The sequence below is a fragment of the Salmo salar genome, chromosome ssa01 (genome assembly GCF_905237065.1).
Source record: "Salmo salar chromosome ssa01, Ssal_v3.1, whole genome shotgun sequence".
NCBI classification, from domain to species: domain Eukaryota; kingdom Metazoa; phylum Chordata; class Actinopteri; order Salmoniformes; family Salmonidae; genus Salmo; species Salmo salar.
The window spans coordinates 96,154,819-96,173,059 of record NC_059442.1 but is presented as its reverse complement, the minus strand read 5'-3'; the positions used below and the strand labels follow the sequence as shown (position 1 = coordinate 96,173,059).

Genomic DNA, 18,241 nt, shown 5'->3' with positions numbered 1-18,241 from the left:
AAAAAGTGCTTTTCTTTCAAAAACAAATTTCTAAGTGACCCCAAACTTTTGAACGGTAGTGTACATTGTAGGTTACAGCAATGTACTGTACGCTATGATAAAGATAGACAAATGATTATTGAAAGGCCTGAGTTTATGAATATTGTGGAGCTCTTTTTTGGGGGACAAATCCTCTAGAAAAAAAATGAATAGCTAGTGACTATATTTCTCCTGAGGTATTTGATAACATAATAATGAACAACCTCTTTCCAAAACCAGACCGAAAATAATTATGGTTGATCCCTGTCTAGCAAATGAACTGAGTGTCACTGAACTTAGAGAGATACTTTATTAGGTTACCCCTCATAACAGCTGAACGTAGAGAGATACTTTATTAGGTTACCCTCATAACAGCTGAACTTAGAGAGATGTCTTATTAGGTCACTTGAATCACATTTACACAACATACAAGAATCCAAAGCTGTTAATACAACTTTGATTCATTTTATTTAAAATGTACAATATCTATCTCATCCTTCACCAACTCTGTTCACAGTATCTCTCATCCTTCACCAACTCTGTTCACCACATACAATATATTTAAAGGGGTTAGGGTTAACCCCTTTAGGCCCCATTAAATGAGACATTTGCTGCTATGAACAGCCAGGGAGCCAGTAGGAAATATTTCATTGCTATTGTACAATGACATTTAGAAATTCTCCTGATTTTCAATGCCATGTCCCATATGATCAGTGTTCAACATAAATATGACCCAGTCCTTCACTGGGCTTTCTTCCTCCTAACTACAAGCACACAGGTACATTGGTGCAGGATTACGGTCCAGCCTGCTCTGATGGAGTCCCGTCCTGTGCTCCTTGGACCAAGTCATTTAGTGTTGAGAACATGGTGATGTCGGCAGGCTGCAGACCCATCTTCTGAATCTATCATGGGAAACAAACATCAATATGGTATTAGAAGCTTACCATCACAACAATCATTCTGGGGATTTTCCTGACATGCCTTCCTTCCTTCCTTCCCACTGCTTGAGTTAAACAGACGGTCTTTCTAAAACATAGTCAAAGGACAATTACAAGATACGGTTGGTGTTCTCTAACAGGGTGAACCCTACCTGTTCTCCCAGGTACTCCACATCCAAGGCCAGCTGCAGGCGGATCTTGCTGTCGTCTGTGGGGCCTCCGGTGGTTCCTGTCGTGTTGGTGGTCACTGTTTTCCTCGCTTGCTTCAGTCTCTTTAAACTCTCCTCCATTTTTTTCACAGAACTCAAAACATCTGATATGGTTTCAAAATATCTGCCCAAAGTGAAAATGGAAAATGACAGACTTCTGTGCTTGGTGGAGCAGAACAAAAAGCTACTTAAGTTAGTGCGGTTGACTGCCATGGAATTCAATTCAATGTTAGTTGGTGGCCTTGTGTGGTGCCATTCTTAGGACAACACATTGTGACTCACTGCATTGACCCTACAGGGAGCAAGCAGAAGAGTACACCTAAGATTTTATTAAATATTATTTTAACACAATACATGGACTAAAAACGAAGGCATGCATTCAATGTAGAATCTTTATATGTGGACTAGAATTCGCCTTACAAGATCTCCTTTTCCCATTCAGCAGTCACCAGTATACTGTAGTTATGTGTTTCCCAACTCCGGTCCTCCAGTATCCCCAACAGTACAAGCATACCTGATTGTACTTGTCAACAAGTTGAATCAGGTGTTTTAGTCTGGGGTTAAAAACAAAAGCGGGTGCTGTTGGGGATACTGGAGGATTGGAGATGAGTAACACTGCTGTAGTTGCCTACACAGGAAGTCTAACAGACAGCAGAGTCCCCCTACCTGTGAGTGCAGTCATTGAGTGTGATCCGTAGCCAGTCCTGGGCGATGGAGGGCTTCACCGTGTCTTTGGAGTCGCTCAGGAGCTGGTGCAGCGGCCGCAGGGCGTTGTCCATGTAGGCAGAGGCTCTGGAGGGAACTTCCTATACAAGGAATGAAGAACAGGCATGTTTTCAAGCTTGTGAGTGTGTAGTGTGGTACACTCTTCAGTATTTTGGTACTGTACAGCAGATGTTCTCTAATCATCTCAGCAACATTAAAGCCTAATGGGAGCACTGTTCCATTGTTCTGAGAGGATGGGGCCTGAGGGGCGGGCCGTCTCACCTTGTTGGTCCTGCGGTACAGTCGGGGGACTTCAGAGGCACTCTTCAGGAAGCGGAAGCACCTCTCGGTTAAATGCTGAGTCATCTTGCGGTTCAAGGTGGGAATGCAGCCAGAGAGGGAGGCTTTGGAGTCTTCTAGGGCCTCTGGAGAGAGAACACAAGGCAGGGAGGGACACTTGTCAAAAAGGCAATCAAAAGGCAATATATCAACTAACATGCAGTAAGAGCTGATGGAATAAGTACCATGATTAAACACTTGTCTGGAACAATGTATCAATGTGTGCTTTTCAAGCATGACGATGACATACCTGCAACAATTACAAAGTTGTTGTACCCAATGATCTCCAGTCTCTGCTTAATCATCTCAGAAAGTTCCGTAATCTGTGAGGAAGGCAAACTCTTAATTGTCGAGAAAAATATGAACAAATAAGGTTCATGCAATAGCATGTCTAATGTTGCCTAACCCTAAAAGCAATTATTAAAAACAACATTATTAAGATTTTTGTCAATTCCGTTTGGCTTCTTGGAAGGTAAATACAATACAAAACTGCATTGGCTTGTTGTGATTGGCCCATATCCCTAACTGGTCTTGTGATTGGTCCATATCACTACCTGGTCTTGTAGTTGGTTCACATCAGAGGCTATAAAGACCAGCTGTTTGGTGGAGAGGGTTGCTGGGCTGCCGCTCTCGCTGCCCCCATCATCCTGAGAGGTGCGACTGGACGTGGAGGAGGCGGAGCTGGGGAGGAGCCTCACGGGGTCTTTACTGACCTCCGTGGAGGGAGATTTAGTCAGCATCTAGGAGACAGGGTCCAGAAACACCAATCATGACAACTTAATGTGACCAGCATTTCCTTTTATAGGACTCATTTAAAATACTGGAATACTGACACTGCAGGCTACGTTGAACACTAGATTAATAGAGGTATCACTGAATCTATAGACACTATGCACACTAGCATTAATATTATAGTGGAAAGGTTGGATTGCCATGTTGGAGGCTGTACCTCAGTGAGGAACTTGGAGTAGCGTGAGATCAGCTGCAGGGTGAGCTTCCAGAAGCGGTGAGACAGCGGGGGCAGGTAGACCTTATCCGCCCAGCACCTGACCAAGCTGTTCCACAGCACTTGGGACACCAGCAGGTGATAGGAGCTGCCCGCTGAGGAAGAGAGAGCGTGTAGGGAGGAAGAGAGTGTGTGTAGGGAGGAAGAGAGAGTATGCAGGGAGGTAGAGAGAGTATGCAGGGAGTAAAAGAGAATGTGTGTGTGTGTTGGGTGGAAGAGAGAGTGTGTAGGGAGGAAGAGAAAGTGTGTATGGGGGGGGGGTAATAATTGAAGCCATCAGGTAATATTGTATATTATGGTAATGACTAATAAAATAACTTATCCATTTGTATACTTTAAAAAAATGTTTTTTACTTTTATTTAACTAGGCAAGTCAGTTAAGAGCAAATTCTTATTTACAATGATGGCCTACCCCGGCCAAACCCTAACCTGGACGACGCTGGGCCAATTGTGCACCGCCCTATGGGACTCCCAATCATGGCCAGTTGTGATACAGCCTGGAATCGAACCAGGGTCTGTCGTGTTATTACAGTTGGATATAGCTACTAACCTGGTGCTGCCTCTAACCCATCAGCAATAGCATTCTCTAAACATGCAGCAATTTCCTTGTACCTGTGACAGAGATGGGGAACAATAGGTCAATGCCTGGCTGTTGAACACATATAAGCTTGCATGCTGTTCTATGAGCAAAACAGTTGGAATTGATCAAAAACATGTTGTTTTTTTACACAGTGTTGAGTATGTGCAGCATGATGTACATTCCATTGTAAAATGTGCCGGGGCTGACAAACAGTGCAAGGCAAAGTGTCCAACAACCTTCACGTTGACTCCAGAAAAAAAATCAATATTCCCTTTGAGGGAGTATTCATCAGGCCTTACGCAAAAAGCCAGACTTGTGTTGGACACAATGCTAAAGTACCTCTCAAATCTGACAACATATTATGACGCATACCCCGTAAATATCTTCTTATCTGTAACAAGATATAATGTGGACAGCACAATATCCAGGAAGTAAAATGGATGACTGGACATCAGTACGGTAGGTAACTATTATAAAGGGAGCAAAATCCAAAGCTTTTTTGTTGTAGATATTCTTGTTAATAGATTTCAGAATACATCAAATTCATGCAAGTTTTAAAAATAAGATGAAATGAATGAAATAAAAGGGAAACACCCCCTGCCAGGGAGGTTACCAGAGCATATCAGTTCTGACAGCACTGTGGCACAGATTGAGTTGTTGTGTGGACACTACTGTAATACATGCACATAACTGGGTCAGTACAGGAAGCACAGAGGTCAAAGTTCATGGAGCAATCAATCAATCAAATGTATTTATAAAGCCCTTCTTACATCAGCTGATGTCACAGGGTTCTGTACAGAACTCCAGCCTAAAACCTCAAACAGCAAGCAATGCAGGAGCACACAGCTATTCACCTGAGCTGGAAGTAGACAGGCAGGTTCCACTTGTTGTGGAAGCTCTGATAGGAGGCGTGAGCTCTCAGTCTCCTCACACTAGCTTGGGAGCCACACTGTCTCTCAAACTTTCTGACAAAGTCAATGCTGATAGTGTACCTCTGCAAAATAGATACAAACATGAACCATTAACCAAGCTCTGTTGGATTTTTGTTGTTGTTGATTTGACAGTTTTGATGCCAGAGGAACATGATTGGGTAGTCAGAGTACGTACATCATAAAAGGTGTCAGGGTTGCCCGCGTTGAAGAGAGATGCGATTCTCTCCTCGATACCTTTGATGATTTCCGGCCACACTGAGTTCACCAAGAAGTCGTATCCCGGGACTATGTCTGCCTTCTCACTGGACAGACAGCCGAAAGCAAAGACATGAGAAAGAACAAACAAGAAATTCATAGATAATGAATGGTTAACCACCATTCTACCATATACTTTCTGGGTTATGAACGCGTAACTACCATTTTACCAAATACTTTCTGGGTTATGAACGCATAACTACTATTTTACCATATACTTTCTGGGTTATGAACGCGTAACTACCATTTTACCACATACTTTCTGGGTTATGAATGCGTAACTACCATTTTACCACACACTTCAAGGTTATGAACGCATAACTACCATTCTACCATGTACTTTCTGGGTTATGAACGTGTAACTACCATTCTAACGTGAACTTACTAGGTAATGAACACGTAACTACCATTCTACTGTGAACTTTCTAGATTATGAATGCGTAACTACCATTCTAGGTTTTGAATTTGTAACTACCATTTTACCACATACTTTCTGGGTTATGAATGTGTAAATACCATGTTACCATGTACTTTCTGGGTTTTCAACGTGTAACTACCATTTTACCACGTACTTTCTAGGTTATGAATGCATAACTACCATTCACCGTGAACTTTCTAGGTTATGAACACGTAACAACCATTCTACCGTGTACTTTCTAGGTTATGAACTCGTGACAACCATTCTACCGTGTACTTTCTAGGTTAGGAACTCATAACTACCATTCTCCCATGTACTTTCTAGGTTTTGTAAGTGTAACTACCATTCTACTGTGTACTTTCTAGGTTTGAACGTGTAACAACCATTCTACCGTGTACTTTCTGGGTTTTCAACGTGTAACTACCATTCTCCCATGTACTTTCTGGGTTTTCAACATGTTACTACCATTCTACCATGTACTTTCTGGGTTTTCAACGTGGTACTACCATTCTACCATGTACTTTCTGGGTTTTGAACGTGGTACTACCATTCTACCATGTACTTTCTGGGTTTTCAACGTGTAACTACCATTCTACCAGTTACTATCTGGGTTTTCAATGTGTAACTACCATACTACCATGTACTTTCTGGGTTTTCAATGTGTAACTACCATTCTACCATGTACTTTCTTATATCTGAAGGGAGAGAAGCCTTTAGAACTTTGACTTTGTGGACAGCAATGGGGCTTACCTTGAAATGACCATTCCAGTCACCTCGCGCAGCAGTCTACAGTGATGTGGCACAAACTGTAGGAGCTTGGTGTACATTATTTGAAGGCCATTGGGGGTGGACTTGACAAACTGTTCAACAATGACCTGTTGATAACAAAATAGTAACTGAAGTACTGTTTCTATAGAGATGGAAACATGGACTTCATCTCTGAAGCAGAACACAGTACATAAAGTTCTTGAACTGTCAATTTCTGCATCGTTTCACAAAGATATTGGTGAGCTGGGCACTAAGAGCCGGATTATCAGAAACAAGATAAAAGCCTATTTCTGGATTTAAAAGCAAATAAAATTAAGTTTTTAAGTCCAGGAGTAGGTTCAATCTGGGAACGGGACACCAGCACTAAATGCTCTTCTGATCTTGCTGGTTCCGATGAAACACAACCTCACCATGTCCATGTAGGGCTTGACCAGGACTTGTCCCACCAGTGCCTCTGCGTCCCTGGTCTTGTCGATGGTGGCGTAGGTGCGTAGGCAGTGACGCACAATGTCCACATTGGAGGTCTGGAGGCCCTGTATGAGGAGCCCCTCTAAAGACTGCTGTAACATGGACGTGATGCCAGAAATACGCTACAACACAAGTCGTACACAGACACAGTATCAGTAAAGGGATGTTTACAATGGACAGGCATGGACAGACACAATGTCAGTAAAAGGATGTTTACAATGGACAGGCATGGACAGACACAATGTTAGTAAAGGGATGTTTACAATGGACAGGCATGGACAGACACAATGTCAGTAAAGGGATGTTTACAATGGACAGGCATGGACAGACACAGTGTCAGTAAAGGGATTTTTATAATGGACAGGCATGGCCATTTTCAACCATTAATCTTAGTCTAGTTTGTGTACTCAAAATCAACTCCACAAATCCAATGGGGCCGTAAATATTGAATGATGTGACGGGACATACAGGCCTGACTTTGTCCAGCAGGGGCATGCCCTTGCTTTGGACAGCATGGAACTGCAGCTGGTTGAACTCTGTGGCAATCCGCTCCAGAATCTGGCCAGCTAAAAGAGGACTACAAAGCAAAAGAAACGGCAAACTTCATCATTAATTGAGATACATCCGTATGGTAAATAGACTGTATTCATCATTAACAGAGATATAGTTGAAGTCGGAAGTTTACATACACCTCTACCAAATACATTTAAAACTCCGTTTTTCACAATTCCTGACATTTAATCCTAGTAAAAATTTCCTGGATCACCACTTTATTTTAAGAATGTGAAATGTCAGAATAATAGTAGAGAGAATGATTTGTTTCAGCTTTTATTTCTTTCATCACATTCCCAGTGGGTCAGAAGTTTACATAAACTCAATTAGTATTTGGTAGCATTGCCTTTAAAATTGTTTAACTTGGGTCAAACGTTTCAGGTAGCCTTCCACAAGCTTCCCACAATAAGTTGGGTGCATTTTGTCCCATTCCTCCTGACAGAGCTGGTGTAACTGAGTCAGGTTTGTAGGCCTCCGTGCTCGCACACGCTTTTTCAGTTCTGCCCACACATTTTCTATAGGATTGAGGTCAGGGCTTTGTAATGGCCACTCCAATGCCTTGACTTTGTTGTCCTTAAGCCATTTTGCCACAACTTTGGAAGTATGCTTGGGGTCATTGTCCATTTGGAAGACCCATTTGCGACCAAGCTTTAACTTCCTGACTGATGTCTTGAGATGTTGCTTCAATATACCCACATATTTGTTCCTGCCTCATGATGCCATCTATTTTGTGAAGTACACCAGTCGCTCCTGCTGCAAAGCACCCCCACAACATGATGCTGTCACCCCCGTGCTTGACGGTTGGGATAGTGTTCTTCGGCTTGCAAGCTTCCCCCTTTTTCCTCCAAACATAACAATGGTCATTATGGCCAAACAGTTCTATTTTTGTTTCATCAGACCAGAGGACATTTCTCCAAAAAGTACAATCTTTGTCCTCACTGCTTTTTTATGGCGTTTTTTGAGCAGTGGCTTCTTGCTGAGCGGCCTTTCAGGGTATGTCAATATAGGACTCGTTTTACTGTGGATAGAGATACTGTCGTGTCTTTGGCATCATTAAAACTGAAGACATATTTATCAAATAACTCTCTAATTATTATTACACAATTAAACTGATTAATCGTGTAACTGTAATTAACTAGGAAGTCGGGGCACCAAGGAAAATATTCAGATTACAAAGTTATAATTTTCCTAATATAACTTTCAGATATTTTAATATCTGATCACTTAGTCTTCTGATTAATGACGTATTCTTTACCTCGTCAGTCTCATTCCAAACGTTATCTGCACGAACCCAATCTTCACTATGAATCATCCATACATCAATTGTCTTAAAATAATTTATTTACTAACTAAGTAATTCACAGAAATGCAGAACAAACAGTCGATATCGTTAAAAAGAAATGATAGAGGATTGGCCCCTAGTGGGCTAAACCGGCATGGCGGCTTGTTAGACAAAAGGGGAGTGGGGGGTCAACTGAGAAGGCACTACACAGTAGATAAGTATTACAATTGAAATGCTAACCCTTTGCACATGAACGCTCACTCATTCGGGAGCAATTGCGATCAATATATATATTTACGCTCAGTGTGTTGTCGGGATCTCTGTTGAAAAGTTTGTTTCTGTTGGAGAGTCTGTCCGCCCTCTCTCTCTGTCGTGGTTAGAATGGACAGTTCAGAGTAACATTCATTCATGTCGTTATAGATCAGATGTTTTCGGCGGTTGTCGGTCTTCAAGTTCAATGATACCGAATTCCTAGCTGCAGACTAGTAATTAATATCAAAGACTTGTTCTTATTCTGTCGGTATCGATAGTCTAAGAGTTTAACCACGTGGTATGGTTAAAAGTTAATCAAGAGAAATGCATGGTCTCCAACCTTTAGCCATCTCGTAATTGAGGTAAGCTCGGTCTGGTGATAGAAAACCTCGGTGGGGGTTTTATTCGGAAGAGCAGAAAAGGGCCTGTCCCATGACGCCAGACCATAACTGTGCTCATGGGCGGTCCTCTGATTTAGTTAAGACTCGAAAGGGAACTGGAGTTTCCTTCATTAAACAGTCCAAAATCACATTACACAATTTCACAAACAGTTCCATCCTTATTCATTCATTTTATACAACCATTTAGATGTAAGTCTCATAGCTGAGGCTATTGTATAAACATGATTATGGTAATGTGGCGGTTTTGTCTCTCATGAGTTTCACAAAATTGTACCAAACAGACCAGTTCATAGCTGGATTCTTCACCGATCTTTTATACCTTCTCCAGAACATAAATGTCATTCGGTTCTCCAGTTCTGTGAGGTGGAAGAACTCCTTTGTTCTCTCTCTACTGTGGCCATGAGGAGAGGGTCTCCTCGTAGGAATTTACGACCGCTCTTACAGAGCCTGGTGTCAGAAGTATTGAGGTCGGGGGATGGTGCTCGCAGTGTCCAAAGAGGGCAACGTCATGACAATACTTTTGTACCCGTTTCCTCCAGCATCTTCACAAGGTCCTTTGCTGTTGTTCTGGGATTGATTTGCACTTTTCGCACCAAAGCACGTTCTTCTCTAGGAGACAGAACACGTCTCCTTCCTGAGAGGTATGACGGCTGTGTGGTCCCATGGTGTTTATACTTGCGTACTATTGTTTGTATAGATGAACGTGGTACCTTCAGGCATTTGGAAATTGCTCCCAAGGATGAACCAGACTTGTGGAGGTCTACAAAAAAATTTTCTGAGGTCTTGGCTGATTTCTTTTGCTTTTCCCATGATGTCAAGCAAAGAGGCACTGAGTTGAAGGTAGGCCTTGAAATACATCCACAGGTACACCTTCAATTGACTCAAATTATGTCAATTAGCCTACCAGAAGCTTCTAAAGCCATGACATAATTTTCTGGAATTTTCCAAGCTGTTTAAAGGCACAGTCAACTTAGTGTATGTAAACGTCTGACCCACTGGAATTGTGATACAGTGAATTATAAGTGAAATAATCCGTCTGTAAACAATTGTTGGAAAAATGACTTGTGTCATGCACAAAGTAGATGTCCTAACCGACTTGCCAAAACTATAGTTGGTTAACAAGAAATTTGTGGAGTGGTTGACAAACGAGTTTTAATGACTCCAACCTAAGAGTATGTAAATGTACGACTTCAACTGTAACAACCAATATAACAACCAATATAACAATATTACAAACAATAATAATAATACACTTATGGTTGCTGTATTGGTTGTATGTAAACTTCCGACTCCAACTGTACATCCGTATGGTAAATAGACTGTGTTCATCATTAACAGATACATCTGTATGGTAAATCGACTGTGTTCATCATTAACAGATACATCCGTATGGTAAATAGCCTGTATTCATCATTAACAGATACATCCGTATGGTAAATAGACTGTGTTCATCATTAACAGATACATCCGTATGGTAAATAGACTGTATTCATCATTAACAGATACATCTGTATGGTAAATAGACTGTGTTCATCATTAACAGATACATCTGTATGGTAAATAGACTGTGTTCATCATTAACAGATACATCCGTATGGTAAATAGACTGTGTTCATCATTAACAGATACATCCGTATGGTAAATAGACTGTGTTCATCATTAACAGATACATCCGTATGGTAAATAGCCTGTATTCATCATTAACAGATACATCTGTATGGTAAATAGACTGTGTTCATCATTAACAGATACACCCGTATGGTAAATAGCCTGTATTCATCATTAACAGATACATCCGTATGGTAAATAGCCTGTATTCATCATTAACAGATACATCCGTATGGTAAATAGCCTGTGTTCATCATTAACAGATACATCCGTATGGTAAATAGACTGTGTTCATCATTAACAGATACATCCGTATGGTAAATAGCCTGTATTCATCATTAACAGATACATCTGTATGGTAAATAGCCTGTATTCATCATTAACAGATACATCTGTATGGTAAATAGCCTACGTCAAATCAGCAAAAAGCTGATGCAATCTCTTTTTAAACAGACCTGCTCATCTCAAGAGATGTCCAGTCATTTGAGTTCTGAGAATGTAGGATTTTTTCAATCTTCTCTAGTGATCGAACAACTTGTATGAGTTTCATGACATTGATCTGGTTTAAACGAAGAAAAGAGAAACATGACAGTTTAAAGAAACTCGTCTAACTTCTCTTTGAATCATAATGTTTTGTCTAAATGAATTGCAAAAGTGTAAGCATCCAGCTACACACATACAAATGTACTGTATGTTATAGAAAAACTATTGTTTGAAATGGTAGACATAAGGTTAACAAACCTTTTTGTTTTGCAAGTCATCTTGCTTGGATAGCTGGTTGTCAACGGCTTGGACCACCTCACTTACAGATGTTCTCAAGTTCTGAGAAGTAAAAAGGAGACCAACACACAAAAATAGGACAACGTGTGTGGCCAAGTCAACAGAAATAAGACAGCGTGTGTGGCCAAGTCAACAGAAATAAGACAGCGTGTGTGGCCAAGTCAACAGAAATAAGACAGCGTGTGTGGCCAAGTCAACAGAAATAAGACAACGTGTGTGGCCAAGTCAACAGAAATAGGACAACGTGTGTGGCCAAGTCAACAGAAATAGGACAACGTGTGTGGCCAAGTCAACAGAAATAGGACAACGTGTGTGGCCAAGTCAACAGAAATAGGACAGCATGTGTGGCCAAGTCAACAGAAATAGGACAGCGTGTGTGGCCAAGTCAACAGAAATAGGACAGCGTGTGTGGCCAAGTCAACAGAAATAGGACAGCGTGTGTGGCCAAGTCAACAGAAATAGGACAACGTGTGTGACCAAGTCAACAGAAATAGGACAGCGTGTGTGACCAAGTCAACAGAAATAGGACAACGTGTGTGGCCAAGTCAACAGAAATAGGACAACATGTGTGGCCAAGTCAACAGAAATAGGACAGCGTGTGTGACCAAGTCAACAGAAATAGGACAGCGTGTGTGACCAAGTCAACAGAAATAGGACAGCGTGTGTGACCAAGTCAACAGAAATAGGACAACATGTGTGGCCAAGTCAACAGAAATAGGACAGCGTGTGTGACCAAGTCAACAGAAATAGGACAACATGTGTGGCCAAGTCAACAGAAATAAGACAGCGTGTGTGGCCAAGTCAACAGAAATAGGACAACATGTGTGGCCAAGTCAACAGAAATAAGACAACGTGTGTGGCCAAGTCAACAGAAATGAAGATAAATCCAATTGATCATAATATGAAAAAATTGAGTGAAACAGAGCACATACCAGCACCTCTTCACGCAACTGACCCAGTGGTACTGATAGCTGGTTCAGGGCTTTGTCCATTCCAACCTAAATAGATGATATCCATTATTATCTACCTACTGTAGCTATTAGGCCTATTTGACATGTAAAAGTCCTGATCCTAGGTGGAACAACTGTTAGGAAGAACAAACTGACATCATCATTATCCCACATCACATCTATTTAGATTGCTACATCTATATTGAGCAGATTCCTGCTGTTGCTCTCAGTTGCTCCTAGTTTATTTTGAGTGACATCATCGTAAAATGTGATTGCTATCTTGTTATTTGGCTGAAAATGTATGGTTGTAAACCTTAATGCAGCTTGGGTGGGGGACACTGCAGCATCTTGAACGTGTCAGCCATAGAAACTCACCAGATTGGTGGAGAGGTTGACAAAGTCAGCATAATCTTTATTGATGAGCTCCACCATGGCTGTTTTGAGCTGTTTGAAATACATCTCAAGGTCCTCGCGCATCTCCTCCAGTTGGACATGCTTTCTGCAATCTGCAACAAACTGATCCACGTCGAAGTCATCCTGAATGCAACAGATGATCAAAACATGTCATGAGTGATCATGTAGTTAGTTAGTTAGTTAGCTAGCTAGCTAGCTAAGATTATGCAAATAATGTACAGCAGATACTAACTTGCCATTTCTAATCGGGTTTAGGTAGATAAATACTACGAGACAAACTTATTTAAGTCGTTTCATAACAAGTGATGAAGCCAGTTTGGCTGATCACTGCTAGCTAACCTATGGCATTGCTAGCCAGCTGTCTAGTTTCAAAAGTCAAATTCTTACCTTCATAAACACGTCCTTGTCGAAACACAGAGAATCCGGCCCCTTTGGCAGATTCATCTTTCTTTTGTACTACCCTTGAAATCAGAAAAGGCTGGACATGTAGTTATAATATAAAGTATCGAATGTTGCTAAATACTTTCTGAAGAATGACAGAGGGGAGAAGACAAATGATACTTCCGCAAACATGACAGGGTACCACACCAAAAAGCCAGATGACTTCCGCGAACCAGTCTACTGCACCCCCACAGGGCACCAAGGGGAGCGCTGCTTGGTTTTTCCCCAAAATATGGTGGTCTTAAAAATAAAAATCCTGTCCTGCTGTTGCTTTCCTTTCCACATAAATTCATTAAACGTTTTCAAAACTGATTTGAAAGAGTTCCTGTAATGACATTGTCTGAATAAACGAATGCATTAATAAAACATGAATAAACGAACGCGTTAGTCATACATGTGTTTTATATTCGTATCATAAGCAATAGGCAATTGATGGGGTATATGCATTTTCTAACCGCATCAGAAGACAATTCTGCTTTAATATCATAAGATTTGACATAACAGTGAGATATACAACGCTATTATCAACGCTATTGGCCAGCACATGAGAGCCACCCAGGTCAGCTGATCATGATGCCGCGTATTCATTGAAATCTCTACACAGTACGAGCCCATTTTACGAGCCACCAACGAAATAGCTGGCCCACACGGATGCGCAGAGGTGTGATCAATATTGATCATTTCGGTCTCTGTGCATAGCGCTTAGGGGTATTTAATAAGTACCCTTGATGAGGACAGCTCCTCTCCGGCACATGCTTTGAAGAAAGGGGAGAGTAGAAGTTATCACATCACAAGTCTGCAGTAGGCCTAGCATAATTCTAAAAACGTACAGTGGGAGTGGACGTAGGTAGGTGTGTGTGTTACGAGTTTTTCCCCAGTCGTGGATAGTTACATGCCGAATATTGTGCCGTGTTGTAAGCTACAAAAAGCATCGACGAGAGATGGCGGAATGTGGGAGGAAGGCGCTGTCTGTCTTGGAGGCGGCTCGCTCACGCTACGAGAGCTTGCAGATCTCAGATGATGTTTTTGGGGAATCGGGAGATGACAGCAGCGACAATCCCTTTTACAGCACTTCGGGTGACTCGAATTCGGATAACTGCTGCATGGAGGCCGGCGACGATCAAAGGTCAGGTGAGACTATGAATTGTCAAAGCGGAGGTCCACCCGGCTCCGTCTCAATAACTCAAGCAGAAGAGGATGGATGGAGCGACACCCTGCAAGATATCACGGTGGCCCCATACAACGAGACATATGGTATTTCATTTTAAGAATAAAGCCTCGCTTGACATAATGAATAGGATCATGATCTGATTTTCTCCATCATCTAAGGTGTGTGTGTGTGTGTGTGTGTGTGTGTGTGTGTGTGTGTCTAGTAAGTAGCCTATGATTGTAGGTCCTGACTCCTGATTGAACAGCAGGTCAAGAGAAAGAGCGAGAGAGAGAAAGAAAGCCCAAGTGTCCTTTAATAAAGGATCATGTCACAATATGGATTCATTTCTTGGAGAATTGTGGCTTATATGAATTTGGCTATTTAATTATCCAAATGAAATAGCCCACACTGTAACACTGCACTGGGGACCAAAGAGTAAATGGACATAGGGAACAAGTTGCAGAGGAGCCTAAGAAGAACGCGCTCTGCTTCTCTGTTCCTCTCACTGCATCTCCAGAGACTAATAACGTTGTGCAACATCTTTGCCTGTTCAGCCACATGTATTTGCCAACTGAGGCATTGAAGTATGCCAACGTGAATTTTGGACCTCCAAGAAAGACAAAAATACGATAGAGGATGTTCATTGGCAGGAATATTTTGTATTTTTTACATTGGCAGTAAAAGGTGACCTAGGTAGTCATGGCAATATAGTAAGAGCTGCTGTGTAGAACATGTTAGTGGTGCATGTCTTGAAAGCACCCCTAGATTACTGTTTATAGTGCAGATTGTAGGCCTATCTGTGTGTGGCTGCTGGGTATGGACCAGGGAGCACTGTTTCTTCCAACATCATAGGCTGAGAGAGAGAGAGAGAGAGAGAGAGGCGAGGCACTGGCAGCCATGACAAATTAACTCTAAGTGGAGATGAATGACCATCTCCCCTCTTACATCTTCATGGAAGGTTCAGCTGCTACGATCAATGACGGAGGGCCTGTAAAGTAATGGTAATGTTTATTCCATTATCTCAGTCTCCTATTGCATGCCCAGGGCAGAGTTTTTAAAGGTCCAATGTAGCCTTTATTTGATCTCAATATCAAATCATTTCTGTGTAACAATTAAGAACCTTACTGTGATTGTTTAAGATTAAATTGGTCAAAAATTGCTTCTTAGCAAAGAGCAATTTGTTAAGCAAGAATTTTGCTAGGACTGTCTGGTAGTGGTCTGTGTGGGGAGGGGAAAACTGAAAACTTGCTGTTATTGGCAGAGAGGTTTGGAACTCTCATTCTTATTGGTCTATTAAGTAATTTAACGCCTGGTGATGTCACCAAGCAGGCCAAAACTCCATCTCACCAATACAGGCTGATATTTCAGGCGGTCTTTTCCAACAGCTCTTAACTAAAAGGGCATTAGCATCCTTTTCACAATTTCAAAGTATTAATCCAACCTCATAGTGTGAAAATATATATAAAACACCGGTAATCATGTTTTTGGCTGCACTGGGCCTTTAAAGAGAATTTTAAAAAATTGGTTTCCCAGTGCTGCCACTGTAAAGTAATACCTAGTAGTTACAAGTCGTACTTCAGGAGTTAAACCCATTCTAGTACCAACAACCTAACCAAATGTAATATTGTTATCCTTACAAATATCCTGTAAAATGATCAATGTATTACAGTTCTGGTCAGTCGTATAATAGGTGTTATTGCATAGATACTGTATGTCAAATGTAACTAAATAAGTATGTGTAGATTGAGGTTCCTCCCTTCATCATTACTCTGTCTGAACACTCTCACTGACTTGCAAATAAATGCCTCCTTCTCTCCCCACGGTGGTGTGGGTGGTGCCTTGTGCCACTGTCACGACGTGAGAGAAAATCATGCCATCTGCCTGTAGGCTTTGGTATGGGCTTCATCACAGGCAATGACAGGTGGTGGCGTTAGCCAAGACATTGCCTTGGGAATCACTTCAGCGTACAGAAGTCTTTGTACTTTATAGTCTACACTACAGTATGTGTGGCGGTCTCTGTCTCCACTAGAGCATGGTTTGCTTCCTCACACTCACCACTAAGTTATTTGAGACTGTTGACACAAACAATAGTGTTGGCAGGCGTATTTCAAACAAATTCCCCAGCCAAAATGCAGTAAAAGCATGACAATATCCAACCCATTAGTATATGAGCAAATAGGCAAGACACAGGGCTGGTGTGGCCAGGAAAGATGAACATGAGGTGGTTTTGTCATTAAGGTTAGGTCAACGGAAGGTTTCCATGCAACAAGCTGGTGTTCACTGAGGAGAAGACTGTCCAGTGCAAGGTCCACATGTCTCAAGGAGAAACTGGAGTTATAACGTCAATTCTATGGGACACTAGCTATCATACATAAATAAACCACAACATACATTTTTCATTGGGAAAATGAGCGATGGAGTCTGTATGATTGATATTTAGTCTGATATGAAAATCCCACAGTTATAGCAGGGATAGGCAGCACTTAGTAAGCATGTCTATGGGTCTGAAATGTCATTCCACTCATTTCATTATCCGAGTAAAATCTCTGCAGTGTGTATAGGCACGTTAGGACAACCCCGCCGGATTACAATATAATACTGTATAATCTATTACCGTATAATGTATTATGTAACATAATTATGATTAGAAAAGGCTTTAGAATCAATCAAGCTCCATTTCACTTTATTGAATGGCACATACATTATCTACAGTATGTTCGTCTTAGACATTCTTCTGCGGTGTTGTCAGGAATTTCCCACAGTGGAATTCTTAATCAAGGGAATAAAACAATTCTATTCCATAAATTCATTTTTGGCCAGACTTCTGTTTACTGTATTGATTTTATGGCATCTGTCTTTGGAAATCCCTGCCTCTAAGGCAGTCATCCTGTATTTTGCACTTTGCTGCCAGATTTGAAAGTCTACTGGATTAAAGAAGTGGTTTTTGAAACCGTGTCTAGGTCTGTAGTGTGACCCCACCCTTTGGCCTGTTGCCTAATTAGATGTAACTCTCTCACAGTCTGGGTTTGAGGAACTAAGGGTCCAAAAGTAACAACGTTTAGCTCTGTCAACCTGACATGTACACTCAGTGCAAGAGTAGTAAAATACCAAACTAGATGATTTTTGTCCTTTTGAGACCCAACATTTTCCTTATCTCTAGGCTGGACGTAGAGAGGACATGAGATTCTTCATTTTAGCCAAATGGCTTTTAGCAGTTGGCCAATCCAAACTTCCAGATATAGAGTTTGTTTCAGATATATCAATTTGTTCCAGAGAATGAGAAAAATACTGGTTTACTGGGCCTGAACTTGTACTTCTGTTTAGAGACGGTTTCTCACTCCAGTGAATGTGCATACTTTACAAGTGTGCCAAGAAAAATAGGTGTGACTCTCTCTCACAATTAAAAGCGGATCATTTTCTTACATATTTTGGTTCATCAGCTTTTAATTGAGAGCTCTTAGATGAGCTCTCTTGTGATTTTTGGCTGCACCTTGGTTGAGGTGCTCCTCTACTCCCTTACTGACTTTACAAGATTAGAGAGCGACAGTTCAATGAGTTTCTTCACTGGTTTTGTGATGTGTCATTAATGAACCTTATTTAACTAGGCAAGTCAGTTAGGAACAAGTTGTTGTTTACAGTGACGGCCTACCCCAGCCAAACCCTCCTCTAACCCAGGGCCTGCGTAAGTCCAGAGATACTTCACACCCACAGCCTATACAGTTAATTAACAGATGTGATGATGACCTGTGACAGTTCAGTGCTGCAGTTTTAATCA

The 18,241-nt window shown here is 41.4% G+C and overlaps 2 protein-coding genes across 4 annotated transcripts in view; one reads left to right on the top strand and one right to left on the bottom strand.

The window, feature by feature from the left end:
• Window positions 1-309: 309 nt before the first annotated feature.
• Window positions 310-13,488, bottom strand: cog2 (component of oligomeric golgi complex 2). Of its 3 annotated transcripts, none has more exons than XM_014210285.2 (18): window positions 13,263-13,488; window positions 12,837-12,998; window positions 12,444-12,509; window positions 11,473-11,553; window positions 11,187-11,290; window positions 7,105-7,213; window positions 6,579-6,758; window positions 6,151-6,275; window positions 4,903-5,029; window positions 4,650-4,789; window positions 3,766-3,827; window positions 3,159-3,310; window positions 2,764-2,949; window positions 2,460-2,532; window positions 2,153-2,295; window positions 1,832-1,971; window positions 1,109-1,289; window positions 310-920 (listed from the first exon to the last, which is right to left on the bottom strand). In XM_014210285.2, exons 1-18 carry the CDS (start codon window positions 13,317-13,319, stop codon window positions 813-815), a joined length of 2,196 nt encoding a protein of 731 aa, XP_014065760.1. In that variant the 5' UTR covers window positions 13,320-13,488; the 3' UTR covers window positions 310-812. The 3 variants fall into 3 exon arrangements, with proteins under 3 accessions (XP_014065760.1, XP_014065769.1, XP_014065773.2); XM_014210294.2 differs by having other exon boundaries at window positions 6,579-6,728; XM_014210298.2 differs by lacking the exons at window positions 11,187-11,290; window positions 11,473-11,553; window positions 12,444-12,509; window positions 13,263-13,488.
• A 403-nt stretch (window positions 13,489-13,891) lies between these two features.
• Window positions 13,892-18,241, top strand: part of pgbd5 (piggyBac transposable element derived 5) — a 29,569-nt gene continuing 25,219 nt past the window's right edge. Inside the window, exon 1 of the mRNA XM_014210272.2 lies at window positions 13,892-14,570. Coding sequence (XP_014065747.2) covers window positions 14,258-14,570 — 313 coding nt within the window. The 5' untranslated portion in view covers window positions 13,892-14,257. The remainder of the gene's footprint in view (window positions 14,571-18,241) is intronic.

What these genes read in the sequence shown, in the direction of transcription:
- cog2 (XM_014210285.2), bottom strand. Translation starts at nt 13,319, where the DNA reads ATGAATCTGCCAAAGGGGCCGGATTCTCTGTGTTTCGACAAGGACGTG. An exon ending in TGCTGGACAAAGTCAGGCCT is followed by an intron (nt 6,759 to 7,104) that starts GTATGTCCCGTC and finishes CTTGTGTTGTAG; the next exon opens with CGTATTTCTGGCATCACGTC. An exon ending in CAACTTTGTAATTGTTGCAG is followed by an intron (nt 2,296 to 2,459) that starts GTATGTCATCGT and finishes TTCTCTCTCCAG; the next exon opens with AGGCCCTAGAAGACTCCAAA.